Here is a 16,922-nt window from a genome sequence, read left to right on the forward strand (position 1 = left end):
GAATCACAGGTGTGTGAAAACTTAACTGAAGACGTGAAGAAAGCAAAGAAAATCCATTCACAGGAACTTTACCGGTTAATCAGTCTTTGGGAGGAGAGATTGTGATTTGGAGGAAAAGTGTAAAAACATCCAGATACCAGTTAGCAGTGTTCAAGAAAATACAGAGCAAACGCAGGAAACTATGAAACAGGACGGTCTGGTTTCTTCAGAAAATTACAAACAAAATCCCTCTCCTCGGACCGCCCAGGAAGGAGACCGGCAACAAAGTCCAGGGCTCGGAACCTGCAAGCTCGCCCTACCCGCGTCTCGCTACCGCCTGAATGTTCTTCCCCTTTCCGTCTTTCTTCTCCGCGGACGGTTCGGCTGAGGTGCCATGGCTGTCCCCTGGGAGGGCCGGGTCACGAACTCGGCGCCGTGGGGCACGGACCTGGGTGCCCTCCTCCCCTGCTGGGCGCTGGCATGCCTGCGGCGGTCGCTGTCGCCCAGGGGCCATGGCTGACCGTGGCGCCTGCCCCGCAGTAGCCCGAGCCTTCCGGTCACGGGCCTAGCCTCCGTCCCAAGAAACCAACCAACCACCCCGCACCTCACAGTTTAAAAAGGAGCCGACTGGCCGGGCCAATGGCAGCGCTCGCGCGCAAAGCACCACGGGATGTGGTGTCGTCACCAGACCCCGCCCCAGGGCGTGGCCCGCAGAAAAGCCAAGAGCTAGTCCTCCGGTGCCAGCCTGGAACTCCTAGTCTAGTGGGAGACTGTCCCTGCCTAGTGAACCAACGTCTCTCGGCCAGAGCTTCCTCATCTGCAGGATGGGACTGATAGCAACTGTCTCAGACAGCTGTGTGAAGATTAATGAGCTGGTGAGCGTAAATAGTTTAGGCTAGAATGGCCATGGAAGCGCTCGGGAAACCCGGCCGTGATTGCAAATGATACTATTGAGCTGTAAGTAGTGCTGTGGAAGCACAGAAAAGAGAGGTTCAGTGCAAGCCCCTTTCTCGGAGGAAGCGTCCAGAATCGTCTTGAAGAATAGTTAGGAAATGTTAAGGCTACCATGGGTACTAAATTGTGATGAAAAGACACTGAATGTTACTTAAACTATGAATGTACCCTTTGAGTGATGAGAACTCGTCCTCGCCAAGTGATTCCAAGCAAGAAAGCAAGGTCACATTTGCATTTTCCGACCACGGTCCTGCGGTAGCTGTTGCAGGCTCAATTTACCTGGCGCACCGTTCCGCAGGCCTGTCAAGGAGGTTGCGCCAACGCCCGCGGACGTCAGCCTACAACTCCCTGCAGGCTGCGCTCCCCGGCTCCTCTCACGCTCAGTGACCGCCTGCTTCAGTAGGAGTACTCTGGGCATTTTGGCAGCGTTTACGGTCACTCGGCCAGATTAGATGTGGGTCGCAGACCCAGGAAATAAAAAATCACGGGTCTGTGCTATACTCGGCTCTGGGAACTTCGCTTTGGGACCGTCCTTAGCCCACAGGAGCCTAGGAATCTTTGTAGTTCCCTAAGTGATGAGGTGATGATGGCCAGATGGGGTGGAAATTTCGCCGGCCTCCTTAAGTGTTCCTTTGCTTATTAACCTGCCTTCTTCCCCCAAGGAATCGACACATCTACAGCTCAGATGAATGGTCATCTCATCCTGCACAGCCGGTTGTCTACTGATATCTTCTCTCAGATGGCTCACCAGTATCTAAATGAACCTATCCAAAATGGAACTCTTCACCCTAACTCCCCTTACCTCCACCCTGATCTTTCTCGTTTAGACACGTGGTTCTAACCAGACCTTTGATTCCTTTGTTCTCCTTGTCCAATGCAGACCTGTTGCTTTTATCACTTCTGCCCTCCACTCTAGTCCAAGTCTCTTTTATCTCTACCCTGAATAACTATTCTTAATAAACTCCTTAACAGGTTAAAAAAAAATTAAAGAAGGTGGAAAATGTGCTTTGTAGAGGATTAAAATTTTATACCTTCTTCTAAAAAGCAGCAAAGCAGTGTTCATCTATATTGATTATAGAGTAATTGAGCTGCTTTTCTATGATTCATAATTATTTGGATGTGGCAAAAAGCCATGCATGATAAAAAGTACATGGAAGCAAAAAAAAAGATTCAGATCTATCATTTCCCTTGGAATTATAATTTGAATTGTTGAATGTGTGTGTCTTTTAGGCAAACGAACTGAGTGGTAAACAGAAGTAGATCTTTTCTCCTCCCCCTTTAAAATAAAATCTATTTAAAAATAGAATTTGGCTCCACAGCCGTTTTTAGAAGGTACACGGGAGCAAAGGTACCTCGTGGCCACCGGACACGATGACGGCCCCATTGTAGGAAGGGTCGTCTGAGCCGTTTCTGTTTCCAGCATCATCTACTTCCAAGACGAGACCCTGACGCTTCAGGGACTGCACAACGTCTTCAATATGGGATCCTGAAGAAGCCCGTGAAGAAGGGCAGCAAAAGAGCAGGAAAGTCGGTGTCAACGCTTTGAGATGAGTTTCCCCCTCGGTGAAGGAGCCCCCGTCACGCTCGGAGCGTGAGGAAGCGCGCGGACGCCGGGGCGTCAGGCTGCAGCCCACCCTCTCCAGGAACGCCTTTCCCTGGCAGTTCTTAGCCATCTCCTGAGAGACTCGTGACTCTCGCGGAAATAAAACTTTCCATCAGTGAATCGTACCGACTTTTCAGAACTCCGCAACGTCTGTAATTACAAGTAATACACACACCATCCCCCCCTCAGACCCAGACGTGTTTGCTCTGGTGACGCGAACAGTCCTGGCGCCAGGGCACCTCAGCGCGACGCTGACAGCCCTGGGGACCGGGTCACGAGACCGGCCCGGAGTCAGGCGAGCTCGGCATTCTCCATTCTGCCCGCTACTTCTCGTGATTCGAAAACGAGCCTTCACTTTCCTCAACTGGAAGGTGCGGCAGGCTAGACAAGCGCTGCTCTCACCCCTCGTGTTGTTGTCAAGACTGGTTTGCGCTCCTCAAAGCTGTTTGACAGTAAAAATTGAGACTACGGACTTCCTTGGCGGGCCAGTGGTTTGGACTCCACGCCTTCACCGCTGAAGGCGCGGCTTCAGTCCCTGGTCAGGGAACTGAGATCCCACAAGCTGCATGGCATAGCCAAAAAAAAAAATTTGAGGCTAAATTGAAGGTCTGTTTCTCACCTGTATTGTTGATGATCAACAGATTGGTCAGAGGAGTTTGAGGGAGCTGTTCCAGAGAAAGGAAGTACATTCCGGGTGAAAACTCCCAGCGATCATCATGAAAAAACACTGAATACATGATCTTCTCGAAGATAGTGGGGATTAAAGCAATTCCGAACACCACTAACCTAAGGCGAAGAAAAGGAAAACATGAATCTAAAACATGTTCCCTCTGATTAAGTCACAGACACACTCTATAAAGGCCAACCTATGGAAATTCAACACGCAGATATGCCATTTAGTTACACAAAATGGAACCTAGAGTGAGATTAATCTGAAAGTGAGCCCACATTTTTGCATAATTCCTATCACATTGCTACGTGTCCAAAGCAGAGGTGAGATCCAGAGGGTTCCTCGGCGGGCGTGCTGGCCGACCAGGACGTGCGGAAGCATCTGCAGGACCTCAGACAGCCTACCTAGGGGCTGTTTTTAAAATATCTTTTAAATCTTGTTGCTTTATTCTTTTCTTCTTTCATTTTTATTTTTTAAATTATAAAAGTATGATAACACATTTACAGGAGACTTGGAAAATACAAAGTGACATATAGTTTCACTATACGTTACAATTATTGTTTAACTAGATAAATTAAGATTTTTAATTGGGTTTCAGTATTAAAACTCTCAAAAATTAATAGAATAAACAGCAAAGTAGGATATATTAACAGTAGACCTGAAAAGAACAATGAGCCAATTCAACATAATAAAGATTTATCTGATATAAAAAAGTGTGATGGACTCAGAGGGCCCGTTTCAGGAGTTCTGAAGGGCAAGGAGTCGTGCCTCACACTGTGGCTTCAAGCGTGCCATGTGCACGATTTCAAGTAAAACTTGACCTTCTGCCCGCTGTTACTTGACATGTATCTTAACTTTGATGAAACTAGATGCAATACTGAATATACCAGCTTCAGATCCTAGAGCTCACTCCACCAACCGTGAGTGAACACTTCCAAGCCATCTTTCTGCTTCGCTAGCAAGTATGTGCATCCACTCTTTTCAAAAATCCCCTTCCTGTCAGACCTCAGACTCTATCAACCTCGCAGCTCCTAGAGAAAGAACAACAAAGCCCACCAGAGAGAACCTCCCTCCGGTCTTATTGACAACGAAGAAGACAGATCCAGGGACGTGCCCGAGGCCCCACTCCACCCCTCTGGTATCATGGGCGACGCTCACATCAGAGGCTGGGCCTCAGTGCTCCTCTGGACCTGCTCCTCACCGCTCCCGAGACCTCCCATACTGAGCTCGTCTTTCCTTCATCCTCCCTGACGCTCCTGCTACTGGCTCATTCCCATCATCACTGAAGCATGTTCTCTCTTCATAAAGAAATAATGAAATTTCCTTCTGACTGCAGTCTCCCTTCAGCTACTGGTCATAAAAAGAACAGTAGAAATTCCCTCTGTGGTCAGGCACCTCACAAGCATTCTCTACATTCAGGCTTTCTCTTGGTAAAACCTGAAGGACCTCCCTTTTGCCAAATAAAACAGATGCTTTTGGTTCCGAGCTGCCATTCTCCACCACTTGTCTGCTAATCCCTTCACGTTCTCTAGTCTTGGCTCAAAGGTGACCATTTCAATGAGATCAACACTGACCCACCCTTTGGGAATGAACGCTAATTCCCTCCCCAGCTTCTTGGTCTACTCTGCTTTGCATAAACTATTATATAATGCATTTAGTTTTTACATTGATCATTTTTTACCTTTTCCCCCAATCAGAAGGTAAACACTACCAGAAGGGCACAGATCTTACTCAGACGAAGCAAGCAGAACAACTGTAGAACAGTTCACAGGCTTCAGTAAAGATGTGTGTTGCACTGAACAAACAGCATGGTTATTAGGGAGTTACTTAATTGGTGCCTTTCCCCCTGACAGATCGTACGTCTCAAGGCCTTTTCAGTGGCATTTACCACTGCAGGACGGTACTGCAGGCGCTCAAAAGAAACCTATTACGTGAGTGAAGAAATCAATAGACTTATTTTCTTGACATAGGGACCTTTTTTGCATATACGGACTAAAGAGACTTGAAGAGTCTGATAAGGACTTCCCTGGCGATCCAGTGATTAAGAATCCACCTTCCAATGCAGAGGGCACGGGTTCAATCCCTGGTCGGGGAACTAAGATCCTACGTGCCTTGCAGCAACTAAGTCCGAGCGCTACAGCCAGAGAGCAGCCAGCAGGCCGCAGGGAGAGGCCGCGGGCTGCGGCTGGGGCCCCACGCAGACGAGAGGAAGCAAGGGAATAAATATTTTAAAAATAACAAACAAACAAAAAAAAACACCGTTTTTTAAAAAGTGTGATACTCACAAGGACAGGAAAATCTTCCTCTCACTCCTCAACTTTAAGAAGCGGAGTCTCGCCACCGCACAGACCTGTCGTCTCCACAGAGCTGCAGAGCTGACGGCCTTTCTCACCTCAGGAAGGGAACAGAGAGCCCGCTGGACTTCAGAGTCGACGCCGGGGTCTGGGGTCACGCCGATTTCCGCAGGTCCCCCAACACCGGGATCTGTAACCATGTGATAAACTGTTACAAGAGGTTACGTTGTTTGTATTTTCTCTTTAGAAACGTTGAGAAATGATGTTAGGCCATTTGAAACAACACTTCTAACACATCAGCTACTGATATCCATAACTTTTACATTCAAATCTTTCCTTCAGACAAATGTAATGGATGCACTTTCGGTGAGGGAGTGAGTCAGTCTGAGGACATGGTTTCAGCGTCTAGAGAAGCATGACTTCATTTGTATCTGTAGCAAAAGCCTTCACTGAGGGAATTTTGCAGAGCGTGTCTTATGCAAAAACGGCATGATAAATTTCTACAGCCGAATTTCCTAAAAATTCTCCTCCTTCCTTCATCTCCTCCAGAGGATCAGTTTATCACTGATCGTTGACAGTCAGTGACTTTTTTCAAAACACCATAGTGTTAAGTTAGAGAAAGTCCACAAAGACCTCCTGTTTGAGTCCCACCACGCCACACGTGAGCTGTATGATTGTGGCTAATTGCTCAAATGTGTAAATCTCACTTTCTCACCTACGTCATAATATAAATAAAGTCATTTATGGGAATTAAGAACAACAGAATCCAGGATTTCCCAGGTGGGCCAGTGATTAAGAATCTGCCTTGGAATGCAGAGGGCACGGGTTCGATCCCCAACCCGAGAAGATCCCACAAGCCTTGGGGCAACTAAGCCTGTGCCCTAGAGCCCATGCTTTGCAACAAGAGAAGCCGCCACAAGGAGAAGCCCATGCCCCTCACTGGAGAGCAGGCCCCTCTCGCCACAACTAGAGAGCCCACACACAGCAACAAAGACCCCATGCAGCCATAGATAAATAAATGCTTTTAAAGAATAAAAATAAAATCAGGTTTAAAAGGAAAAGAAAAACCAGAATCCAACAGTTGAGCACTGTGGCTGGTACATAGTAGGCTTCTAAATTCTTCAAATTATTATTACTATAAAGTAAGGGAAGATAACATCTTATTTAATTATCTGCCGTGAATATGTTAATTAGAATGAGTTGGTTAGCTAGGCAAGAGAACATTCTTACAGGGAATGGATGTCAGCAGAGAACTATGGAGGGACGGTGGTGGGCGTCGCAGAGGGAAGAGATTAGAACCGACAGCGGAGATGCACAGGGTCACAAGGAGATGGGTCTGGTCCCAAGCCTGAAGATGTTACTATAAAACATTTACCATACCTTAAAAGGTGGATGGCCCCCTTTATGCCTAATTCACCTTCTAGTTAGATTCCACAAAAAAATCTATAAATACGAATTAACTCATGGTCATTTTCTTTTTCCTTAATTTCCTGCTAGACACACATTTTTATACCTGGCTCATCAATTGCTGATCTGCCTTTTAGGTTCAAGAATACTTCACTTAGAGTTGTCATGGAAATACCAAAATTCATTATGCCCTGGTCGGAAGAGTTTTCAAGGTCTCTGCAAAGATCTAAAAAGCAGAGTAACAAAACAATGCAATTATTATTGGTAAAGAGTACACTAAAATACTAATTTCTAACAATTACTCAAGATAGAGAAATCTGAAAATATTTTCACATTAGAGATACCAGCAGTTCAAGAAAAACATTCCTATAAGGTGTTCTCTTGTCCTTCAAATCATTTTTGTTATTTTACATCTCTATTATAGTTCCATAAACTTTAAATCTCCTGAAATGCTATGGCTCTGTGTGTGTTTGTATGTCTATTTAAAAACTCAAAAGAATTCAAAATAAAAATTCAGGAGGCATGGAGTAAACTGAATTTTCTTTTTTGTACTTTCCAAGTTTTTTTATAATCAGTATCTGACATTCATAATTAAAATTATAATTTACCAGGAAACTACAGACCTGCTTATTAAATGTTTTAAAAATAAGGTTTATTGAGCCTGTATCTCAAACAGAAATAAAAGGTTTCTGCTGTTTCCAAAAAGATATAAGTCGAAGCTTCGTTTAATGCTGATGAAGAGAGCAAACCCGAGTTTCTCAGTGGACTACATTCAGGGAAGCTTAGCTGCTCTCTCATCCAAACCAGGTCTAAGTCACACACTCCGTTACATTAGAAATGGGAGGGAGAGCACTTATGAATACTTTCATGTAGAAGCTTTAGAGCACAACTTGGAGAACCGCGGAAAATGCAGTCAGCATCATCGTGGACCAGTGACTGTCTTCTGTGTGATCACACAGTCTGTTACCTGGAAACTTGTCTGTTCTCTCCAGGGGCAACGTATACACAAGTTTTTCTTCACTTTCTGCGGTTAACTTGGCATCTGAGATGTGCTGTGTGATGAGGGATGTGATTCTCTCTGTATTGCACCTTTCACTCCTGTGTAAACTAAATTTTCAAAAGAGGCATGAGTCCTTCAAGTCCGTCTCCAAAACGACTGCTCACAAAAAGATAGTTTTTGGTTAAACAGTCTGTATACATTACAGGTATATCCTGCTAACATCAGTAACCGGTTCTGACATTCTAGGAAGTGGATTTGGAATACAATTTTAGACTTTTAAGACAAACCTTTTTATTAAAAATGATCAACTGCTTTTAGGGGGACACAACTGCAGATTTTTCCAATATAAATATTGTCAAAAATGTTGTATTGAAAGATACAGACATTTTTAGAAATTTGCATGCTTAAAACCAAGGTGTTTTAAGAAAATGTTAAGGAGGGAGATGTTTCGTAGTGTCTTTTGTAAATCAATCCCCTCCCCTTTCTTACAGCTCTAAAGGATTACATGGAATTACAATATGATCACCTCTCTTGTGGATACAGTCTTATCAACAACAACACCCAGAATACGTTACCTTAAATGATATCCAATACCCCATTTCTGCTTCAGAAACAAAGACGACCCTGCACATCTGAGCTTCCCATTAGACAGAAACACTTTCCTATCTGAGTAGAAAGAGAGAAAGAATAAATTTTGCAAATTCCTTATATAGAACATTCTCTACTCTGGAGACCAAAACTGGCTGGATTTTTCAGGGTGAATGCAACCTTGGTACCATTGAGTTCCTAGATGCCGCTACTTGCCCCCAGCCTCCAGCGTGTGACTGACAGTGGTGACCTGGGCACACAGAGGCTTGAAATGGACTTATGCATTGGGTCTTGCACTTTCAAGGCTCACTCAGTGCCATGAGAACCTGCCTGGACCATGCCTCCTAGAAGATGTAATACACCTACAGGGGGCTGAGTTATCTAAGTTACTCTCGCAAAGGAAATGAACCCTAAATATTCATTAAAAGGACTGATACTGAAGATGAAGTTCCAAAACTGTGGCCACCTGATGCAAAGAGCTGACTCATTAGAAAAGACTCTGATGCTGGGAAAGATTGAAGGCAGAAGAAGGGGACGACAGAGGATGAATGGTTGGAAGGTATCACTGACTCAATGGACATGAATATGAGCAAGTTCCAGGAGATGGTGGAGGACAGAAGTCTGGCGTGCTGCAGTCCATCGGGTCACGAACAGTAGGACATGACTTCACAACAACGACAAAAGCCAATGGCCATTCAACCCCCAGCTCAACTGCCAACTCTCCAATACATAGACCAACTAAATGCTTATTGATTAAGGCACTGAGCTTCGAGATGGCTCATGACAGCACTTTTGAGGTAGGAGATAACTGACATAAGAGATAAAGTCTCTAACCTTGATTTCATGGGGGAAACTTCGGATACTCTTACAAGGCACATCAACAGCAAAAATTTCCCTCTCTTCCCTGAGACCCTTTCTGACTTCATTTGCCCAGATTCCTTCTCTACATGATCTCCTGCCTCACTGAAACAAGTCCTCCCCACCTGCCAAGAGTTCCTAGGCAGAGTGTTTGCTGTATCTCGAATTCTCCAATCTTCACACCCAATACCTCCTTCAGTAAAGAAAGGATCTCCCTAGAAAGGCACCAAAGGATTGCAAATTTAAAAAAGAGTTTTTCCCAGCTAAATGTTCCTTTCTACTCAACAAAAAATACATATTTTTGTATGTGCATGTGCTAAGTCACTTCAGTGGGAAGTCACATATTTTCATATACCCATATATACAAACACAAACACACATATACACAATAGAGCTTCCCAGGTGGCGCTAGTGGTAAAGAACCTGCCTGCCAGTCCAGGAGACGTGGATTTGATCCCTGGGTCGGGGAAATCCCCTGGAGGAGGGAATGGCAACCCCCTCCAGTATTCTTGCCTGGAGAATCCCATGGAGAGAGGAACCTGGCGGGCTACAGTCCACGGGGTCACAAAGAATCGGACATGACTGAAGCTACTTAGCACGCACGCACATACATAAAAAAGTAACACTGGCATTTCAAATTTTTAAAAATACCCACTTGTGATTAACATAAACATCCCAGAAAGTTACAGACAGGAAGATATATAAACTGTGAGTCTGAGAACTCACTGGCGGTCAGAATGCCCTGGAGGCCAAGTGCCACTTTCGGATGCCCTCTCTCAAAGGCATGGCAAATGGGATTCTCTTCTTTCCAACGGGAGTTAGAATCTCTCTCGTATTAAGCCCTTGAACACCGAGTCGGTATAAAGAAACCAACACTCACCAGCCAGGATGTCAGCCTCGTCCACGAACTGGGTACTAAACACGATCGTGTGGTTAGTTTTCCTCTCCTTCAGGAAGTTCCAAACGAGGTGCCTTGAGAAAGGATCCAGTCCAGCAGTTGGCTCGTCCAGGAGCAAAACCTGCAGTGGAGAGCACGCTAGAGCATCTTCCGTTTAGAGAGAGGCTCTTCAGAAAACACCACGGAACCCAGTATGAGGTCTGCATTCTCACGTTTGGCAACTAGAATGCAGTCTGGACTTTAATAATCATTTTACACCCTTTGATCCGAATTAACCGCAAAGATGTTTTTATCTCTTACCTGAGGATCCCCTAAAATGGCAATCCCAAATGTGAGTTTTCTCTTCTGTCCACCACTTAAGTCTTTAGCGATGACATCTTGAATACTATGCATGTCTAATTCCATCATAACTCCTTTTACCTATCAAAAACACCACATTAATAGAAAATATTTTACCTGAAGCAGTCTTAATTTGCTAACAGTTGGAAGGAATTTATTCTAGAACCCCATTAATTAATTTTTATTTACCAAAGAGTAAAGTAATAGTTGAACAAAAATACAATCAGGAGCAAACTAAGTAAATTATTTCCAAAGTCATCAATTCTAACACATGCATCTACCTCTTGCTCCACTTCTTTTGGTGGAATCCCTTTTATTTTTGCAAATAGCCTGAGGTTTTCTCTCACAGTTAAAAAGTCAAAGTAGATATTAAATTGTGGACAAAATCCAGTATAATTTCTGATTTCTTCCATGTTCATTATTTCAGACAGTTGGGTGTTGTAAATAGTGGCAGATCCTATAGATAAAAAAATGTAGGTCTTTAACACCAGGATATTAACTCTATGCAGAGTGATAATATAGGATATTCATTGAAGAAACTCTCATTTTATAGCTACATAATTAATAAACTGAAAAGATGCAGATTATTCTCGACATAAATACTATTGTCCAGAGCAATGCAAAGTATACACGGAATGACAAATAATAGTGAAAAAGAGATACAAGCATTCTAATTTATGCAAACACGAAATAAATCTCTCCCATTTTAAATGGCTCAACTTTGCAAAAAGCCTCTTTCGGAGAAACATTTTTCTTTCACATAATCAGAGTGAGGAAGCTGTTTTATCAGCTATCTTGGCTTGTGAAATTCTCTTCTCACCTTCGGTGCAAACAGACCAGCCGCTAAGGATGCTCAGCAACGAGGATTTACCAGCTCCACTGTGTCCAAGAACTGCCGTGAGCTGGCCTTCATAGATGTCAAGGCACATGCCTATTTCAGGATAAAATGTGAAAGTTAGACTTTGGATTATACTCCAATGAAGTGGGCCTTAAAAAAAAAAAAACTGAAACAGTAAAGTGTCCCTCAGCACTTCATCTCATTTCACTGTATTTTAATATGACTTCTGTATAATTATATATCTATTTGTGTCTATTTATGAAGACAAAGCATCACTTGCTCTGAATAAATTAGATCAAGACTGGGAATATAAATTCCCACTTTCCTCCCTACCACAAATACTTTGAAGGTGAAGGGATATATACATTAATATTAGAGAATAAAGCCAGAGACATGAGGATAAAAACAGAGGAAGCAGAGTATGTATTAATACCTCCTGGACAAAGGCAAGTCTCCATTTCTAATAAGAGGCAGTCTCGCTGAGGGTCCTAGAGCCAGATCCAGAGGCAAAGGAGCAGCGTGTGCTGTCTACTCTATCTTAGCAGGGAAGGGGGTCCATAAGGACAGGGTGCTCAAGCCTCCCTGGCACGTCAGCTCTGATCTATCACCAGTGTGGATGTGATCTCAGAGAGGGCTGCTGGGATCCAGCAGGCGTCACAGGCATCTTCATACATGCATGCTTACAACTTGACAATATTTTAGCATTTGAAAAATTATCTAACGCCATTGAGAAATAGCAAAGAGTTCTATGAGCATCCCAGAATTTTTAAGAGACTCCCTGAAGACGTAAATCGTGGGGTTAAATTGTGAGAGAATCAAAAATAAAGCAAAACACAGCCTAGAACAGATGATGAAAAGCCCTATGAAAATATTAATACCAACAAATCTGGCGATGCTCCAAGCTAAAGTCAAAGATTATGCACCAGCATGATTAGTACAATCCGATTTTTTAGAATGTCTCATCCATACATAGAAAAATATGTATTAGTGATTATGCCTCATAGTAGAAATTTTTAAAAAAATTTCCTTTTATTTATATTCATTCTCTAATTTTCCATTATGACTATTTGTATTTTTAAGAAACGAAAAACATTTTAAATTAGAAACATCAAAACAATTTGAAGCTGTTTTCTTTACCTTGCAATGCTTCTACTTTTTCGGGCTTTCCTTTATATTCTTTTCTAAGATTTCTGATTCTGAAAGAAGATTAAGCAACTATGAGGTGAATACAGTTTCTAATGACACAGACGACGCTACCTGCCAACACTACCACTCATGATTGACCTTAAACTTCACCAAAGGAGCGATTTATTGTCCGAGTTCTCGGGAGCATGGTGGGAATACTGGCTGAGCGAGGGGATGGAGGCGGGATTGGCTTCCAGCAAACTGGTAAGAGGATCCATCTTAATGGGAAGAGGAAGGAAAAGCCCCTGCCACACCCAGAGGGATTTCCCCGGAGGCTCAGATCTCACCACGCGGGCATTTCATGCCTTCCAGCTGCGTTAGCAGATGAGGGGGAGCTACTGTGGGGAGAGTCAGCCAGAAGCAAAGGAGGGGGGCGGCGGAGCGAGGCTTCCCTCTCTTGGTTACTCAGTCGCGCCCTCTTCCTCGGGCAAATTAGTTTCTTCTCTCTGTCTCATTTCTTGTCCCCGCCTTCATTCCCCACCTAAGATGCAGAGCTCGGGACTCCACCATGCTACTGAAGCCATTCTCGATGAAGTTACCCATGACGTCCCAACCAGCACATCCAGTGGTCACTTTTCAGCCCTTGTTTCATAAACCTCATCACTGACTTGACAATTGCACACGCTGGTCTTCTTGTCCTTAGCTCTGTTCCCTTCTGGTTCCACCTCGTTCTCAGTATTCCTTCTGGGCAAACCTTATGGACTCCTTATGGACTCTATACTGACCAACTACTTTTCCTATTCTCAGATCTTAGCCATACAGTATCACCCCCTCTTTCTGCTTCCTCTCTTACCAAAATTCTCATTCTCAAATCTGTGTCTTTAGACCTTTCCTCAAAGCTTCAGATTTACAAACCAGCCTTCTATTATATATCCGTACATGGATATCAAATCCAAATGGATAATAAGTTGACACACAGCTCCTTTTATGTAACAGACATATTGCTTAATTATCTCACTGACTCAAGAAGAAGTCACTGTACTGTGGAATTTCTTGGGAAGAAATGAGGCTTGGAGAGCTCAGAGTTTACCAGAAAGTCACAAAGCTACTAATTATTAAATCTTTCAGGATGAAAGCAAAAATATCTGAAAGAAAGGAACTTTCAAAAACACATCATCAACTAATGCTGATTCATGTTGATGTATGGCAAAACCCATCACAATGCTGTAAAGTAATTATACTCTAACTAAAAAAAAATTTTAAAGAATGAAAACACATCATCCAGAATGGATCAAGAAGCTGTGGTACATACAACGGAATATCACTCAGCTGTAAGGACTGCGTTTGAGGCAGCTCTAACGAGGTGGACGAATCTAGAGCCTATTATACAAAGTGAAGTAAGTCAGAAAGAGGAAGACAAATACCGCATGTTGACGCATATATATGGAATCTAGAAGGATGGCACTGATGAGCCCATCTGCAGGACAGCAGGGAGACGCGGCCACAGAGAACAGGCTTGTGGCCTCACGGGGGGAAGGAAAGGGTGGGACGTGTTGACAGAGGCTCTGACACACACTCGATCCTTTGTGAAACACAGAGTCATGGGGATTTGCTGCCTGGCCTGGAGCTCAAACCGGTGGTCTGTGACAAGCTAGAGCGGTGGGACGGGGCGGGATGGGGTCGGGGGTGGGAGGGCGGTGGGAGGGAGGGGACGTGTGTGCACCTGTGGCTGATTCACGCTGCTGTATGGCAGAAACCCACACAATACTGTAAAGCAGTTACCTTTCCATTAAAAATAAATAAATTTTTAAAAACCACATCATCCTTAACATTTGACCAGTGGCTGCCCTTGCGGCAAGTTAATTTATCACACTTTTACCTCAACGTGCACGGAGCCACATAAACTGTTAGTCACCTTATGGTTTCTTTTCCGTGGAACTCTGGAGACACTGGCTCGAAAGAATCATCGCAGGAGAGCTCAGAATTCATTTCATTCCCGAAGACTTCACGATGAGTGTTTTTGTGTTGGGACCAAAAGGAAGACTTCAGGAAAAACAGTGGCGAACGCCGCTGGCCATTTTCATCTGAGCCATGAAGACATGATTCCATGTTGAATCAAGCAAATAGCATCAGTGAAGAACTGCACCTGTCACAGTGTAGCTTGATAGCAATTTTTTCTACACGTTAATGACTCCTATTATTTTTTCCAGTTTTATTGAGAAATAATTGACATACATAATTATATAAGTTTAGGGAGTACAGCATAATGGTTTGATTCACAAATAGTGTGAAATGATAACCACAGCAGGTTCAGCTAACATCCTTCATCTCATAGAGATAGGATGAAAAAAGGGAAAAAAAAATTCTCCTTGTGATGAGAACTCAGCATTTATTCTCTGAACAGCTTTTCCATATATCACACAGCATGTTAGCTACAGTCGTCACGTGTGCATGGATACTACATACCTTATAACTGGAATTTTGTATGTCTCGACTGCCTTCTTCCAATTTTCCCTCCATATGCCTCCATTTTGCTATTTTTGTTGTTTAGTCACTAAGTCGTATCTAAGTCTTTATGACTCCAATAGACTGTAGCCCACCAGGCTCCTCTTTCCATGGGATTTCCCAGGTAAGAACACTGGAGTGGGATGCCATTTCCTGCTCCAGGGGATTGTCCTGACCCAGGGATCGAACCTGCATCTCCTGCGTGGGCACGCAGATTCTTTACCACTGAGCCACCAGCAAAGTTCATACCTCCATATACCACTGTATATGAAGGGTAGAATCAATTAAAATATTTGACATTTAAATGAACTTATATTCTAATGATAAGAAATGAGAATATAGAGCAACAATTAAAAGAAAGGGCAGCTATGGATCGAAAGCATCAGAGAAAATAAAATGAGACAGAACTTTAATGATATATCCACGAAACATGAATTTACTGGTGACAAGAAGAGGAAATTCAATAGACTTTTCCAGAGACCACAGGAGAACTAAAGCAACACAGAGTTTCTACGTGTCATGTTGTATTACAAGCCATCACTGTAAGCAGATACAAGGGGATAAGCTCGAACAAGGGCCACGCCAAGAGAGGAACTGATTCGGGGGATGCAACATGGCACTGCCCGAAGGAAAAGAAAGATGCCGGGGGCGTGGAGGGAAACATAAGGGAAAACCAGAGCTGGAAAACAAGGGTCTTTGAAGAGAGAGACAAAAAGAAGAGTGCGATGAGGCTTCAGAAGCTGAATGTGGGCAAGAGGACAGGCTCGAGGATGAACCTGAGCTGAGAACAGCCAGCGGCGGCTGGCCGGAAAGGGAAGCCGCGCTGTGAAAAGGCAAGGGAAAAAGTGAGGAAATAAAAACTGGGAGAGACATGGATCTTTATGCGTATTCATTTTATTCGGAAAAGAAAAGCAGGACTTAACAAGAAAGAACAGAAATGCTGCCATTAAAACAGGAATTAAATTCTAGATGGAAGTACTGGAGAACAAGCTTTTTCACATAGTTAAATTGCCTATTGCACCAAGGGGTTTCCCTGGTGGCACAGAGAGTAAAGAATTGGCCTGCAACGCAGGAGACCTGGGTTCAGTTCCTGAGTCGGGAAGATCCCCCAGAGGAGGCAATGGCAACCCACTCCAGTCCTCTTGCCTGGAGAAACCCATGGATGGAGGGGCCTGGCGGGCTACAGTCCACAGGGTCACAAAACTGTCGGACACGACTTACCAACTGAGCACACACACGAAAGGGAATACCGGTGTGTTAGTTCCTGGGGCTGTGTGTGTAGACCACGCTTGAGTTTTATAACAATTGTTTAAAAGCTGGTTGTGGAGTTTATTATCTTATTTGTAGAACATTACATAAAGCATTCCCGTTAGACTGATTTTTTTTCACAAAAGGAACAAGAGAAGAAGTTATCCATTAACTTTGCACTGTAAATGTTAATATTTTGAGATGCAGAAGAACAAGTTTACTACAGCCAAATATTAGCAGGAATGATGTAGTGAGCTATCTTATCTATGGCTGTGAATTCACGTGCTAAAAAGCAGTATTCTCTAATGGTTGATATAAGTGTCTCCTTTCCTCTCCCCAGTTAATACACACACACACACACACACACACACACACTCTTTACTTCTTACTTTTATAAAAGATATAAACCAACAGAAATGCAAGTGGTTTTTCATTGAAATGTCTCAACAAAATAGTTCCATTCAGATCATTAAATAGTGAGATGAAAATGAGGAAATTACTGTTTTGGATGTTTTTTCTTTCCTCTGCAATCAGAAATGCTTTTAAAATGACAAGTCAACAAAGAACTGGACACCACTTTTCAAGACACAGAATTACTTTAAATTCAACTCTCATG

The 16,922-nt window shown here is 43.5% G+C and overlaps 1 protein-coding gene across 1 annotated transcript in view; it reads right to left on the reverse strand.

The window, feature by feature from the left end:
* The window catches only part of ABCA10 (ATP binding cassette subfamily A member 10), a 55,067-nt gene that overhangs the window by 26,410 nt on the left and 11,735 nt on the right, over nucleotides 1-16,922 (reverse strand). The window contains exons 10-21 of the mRNA XM_065909531.1: nucleotides 14,469-14,637; nucleotides 12,566-12,624; nucleotides 11,411-11,521; nucleotides 10,872-11,047; nucleotides 10,552-10,671; nucleotides 10,234-10,372; nucleotides 8,483-8,573; nucleotides 7,875-8,014; nucleotides 7,014-7,133; nucleotides 5,492-5,690; nucleotides 3,156-3,322; nucleotides 2,286-2,419 (exon numbers count right to left, since the gene is read on the reverse strand). Coding sequence (XP_065765603.1) covers nucleotides 2,286-2,419; nucleotides 3,156-3,322; nucleotides 5,492-5,690; nucleotides 7,014-7,133; nucleotides 7,875-8,014; nucleotides 8,483-8,573; nucleotides 10,234-10,372; nucleotides 10,552-10,671; nucleotides 10,872-11,047; nucleotides 11,411-11,521; nucleotides 12,566-12,624; nucleotides 14,469-14,637 — 1,625 coding nt within the window. The remainder of the gene's footprint in view (nucleotides 1-2,285; nucleotides 2,420-3,155; nucleotides 3,323-5,491; nucleotides 5,691-7,013; nucleotides 7,134-7,874; nucleotides 8,015-8,482; nucleotides 8,574-10,233; nucleotides 10,373-10,551; nucleotides 10,672-10,871; nucleotides 11,048-11,410; nucleotides 11,522-12,565; nucleotides 12,625-14,468; nucleotides 14,638-16,922) is intronic.

Source organism: Muntiacus reevesi, chromosome 18 (assembly GCF_963930625.1).
Source record: "Muntiacus reevesi chromosome 18, mMunRee1.1, whole genome shotgun sequence".
In the NCBI taxonomy this organism is placed as follows: Eukaryota; Metazoa; Chordata; class Mammalia; order Artiodactyla; family Cervidae; genus Muntiacus; species Muntiacus reevesi.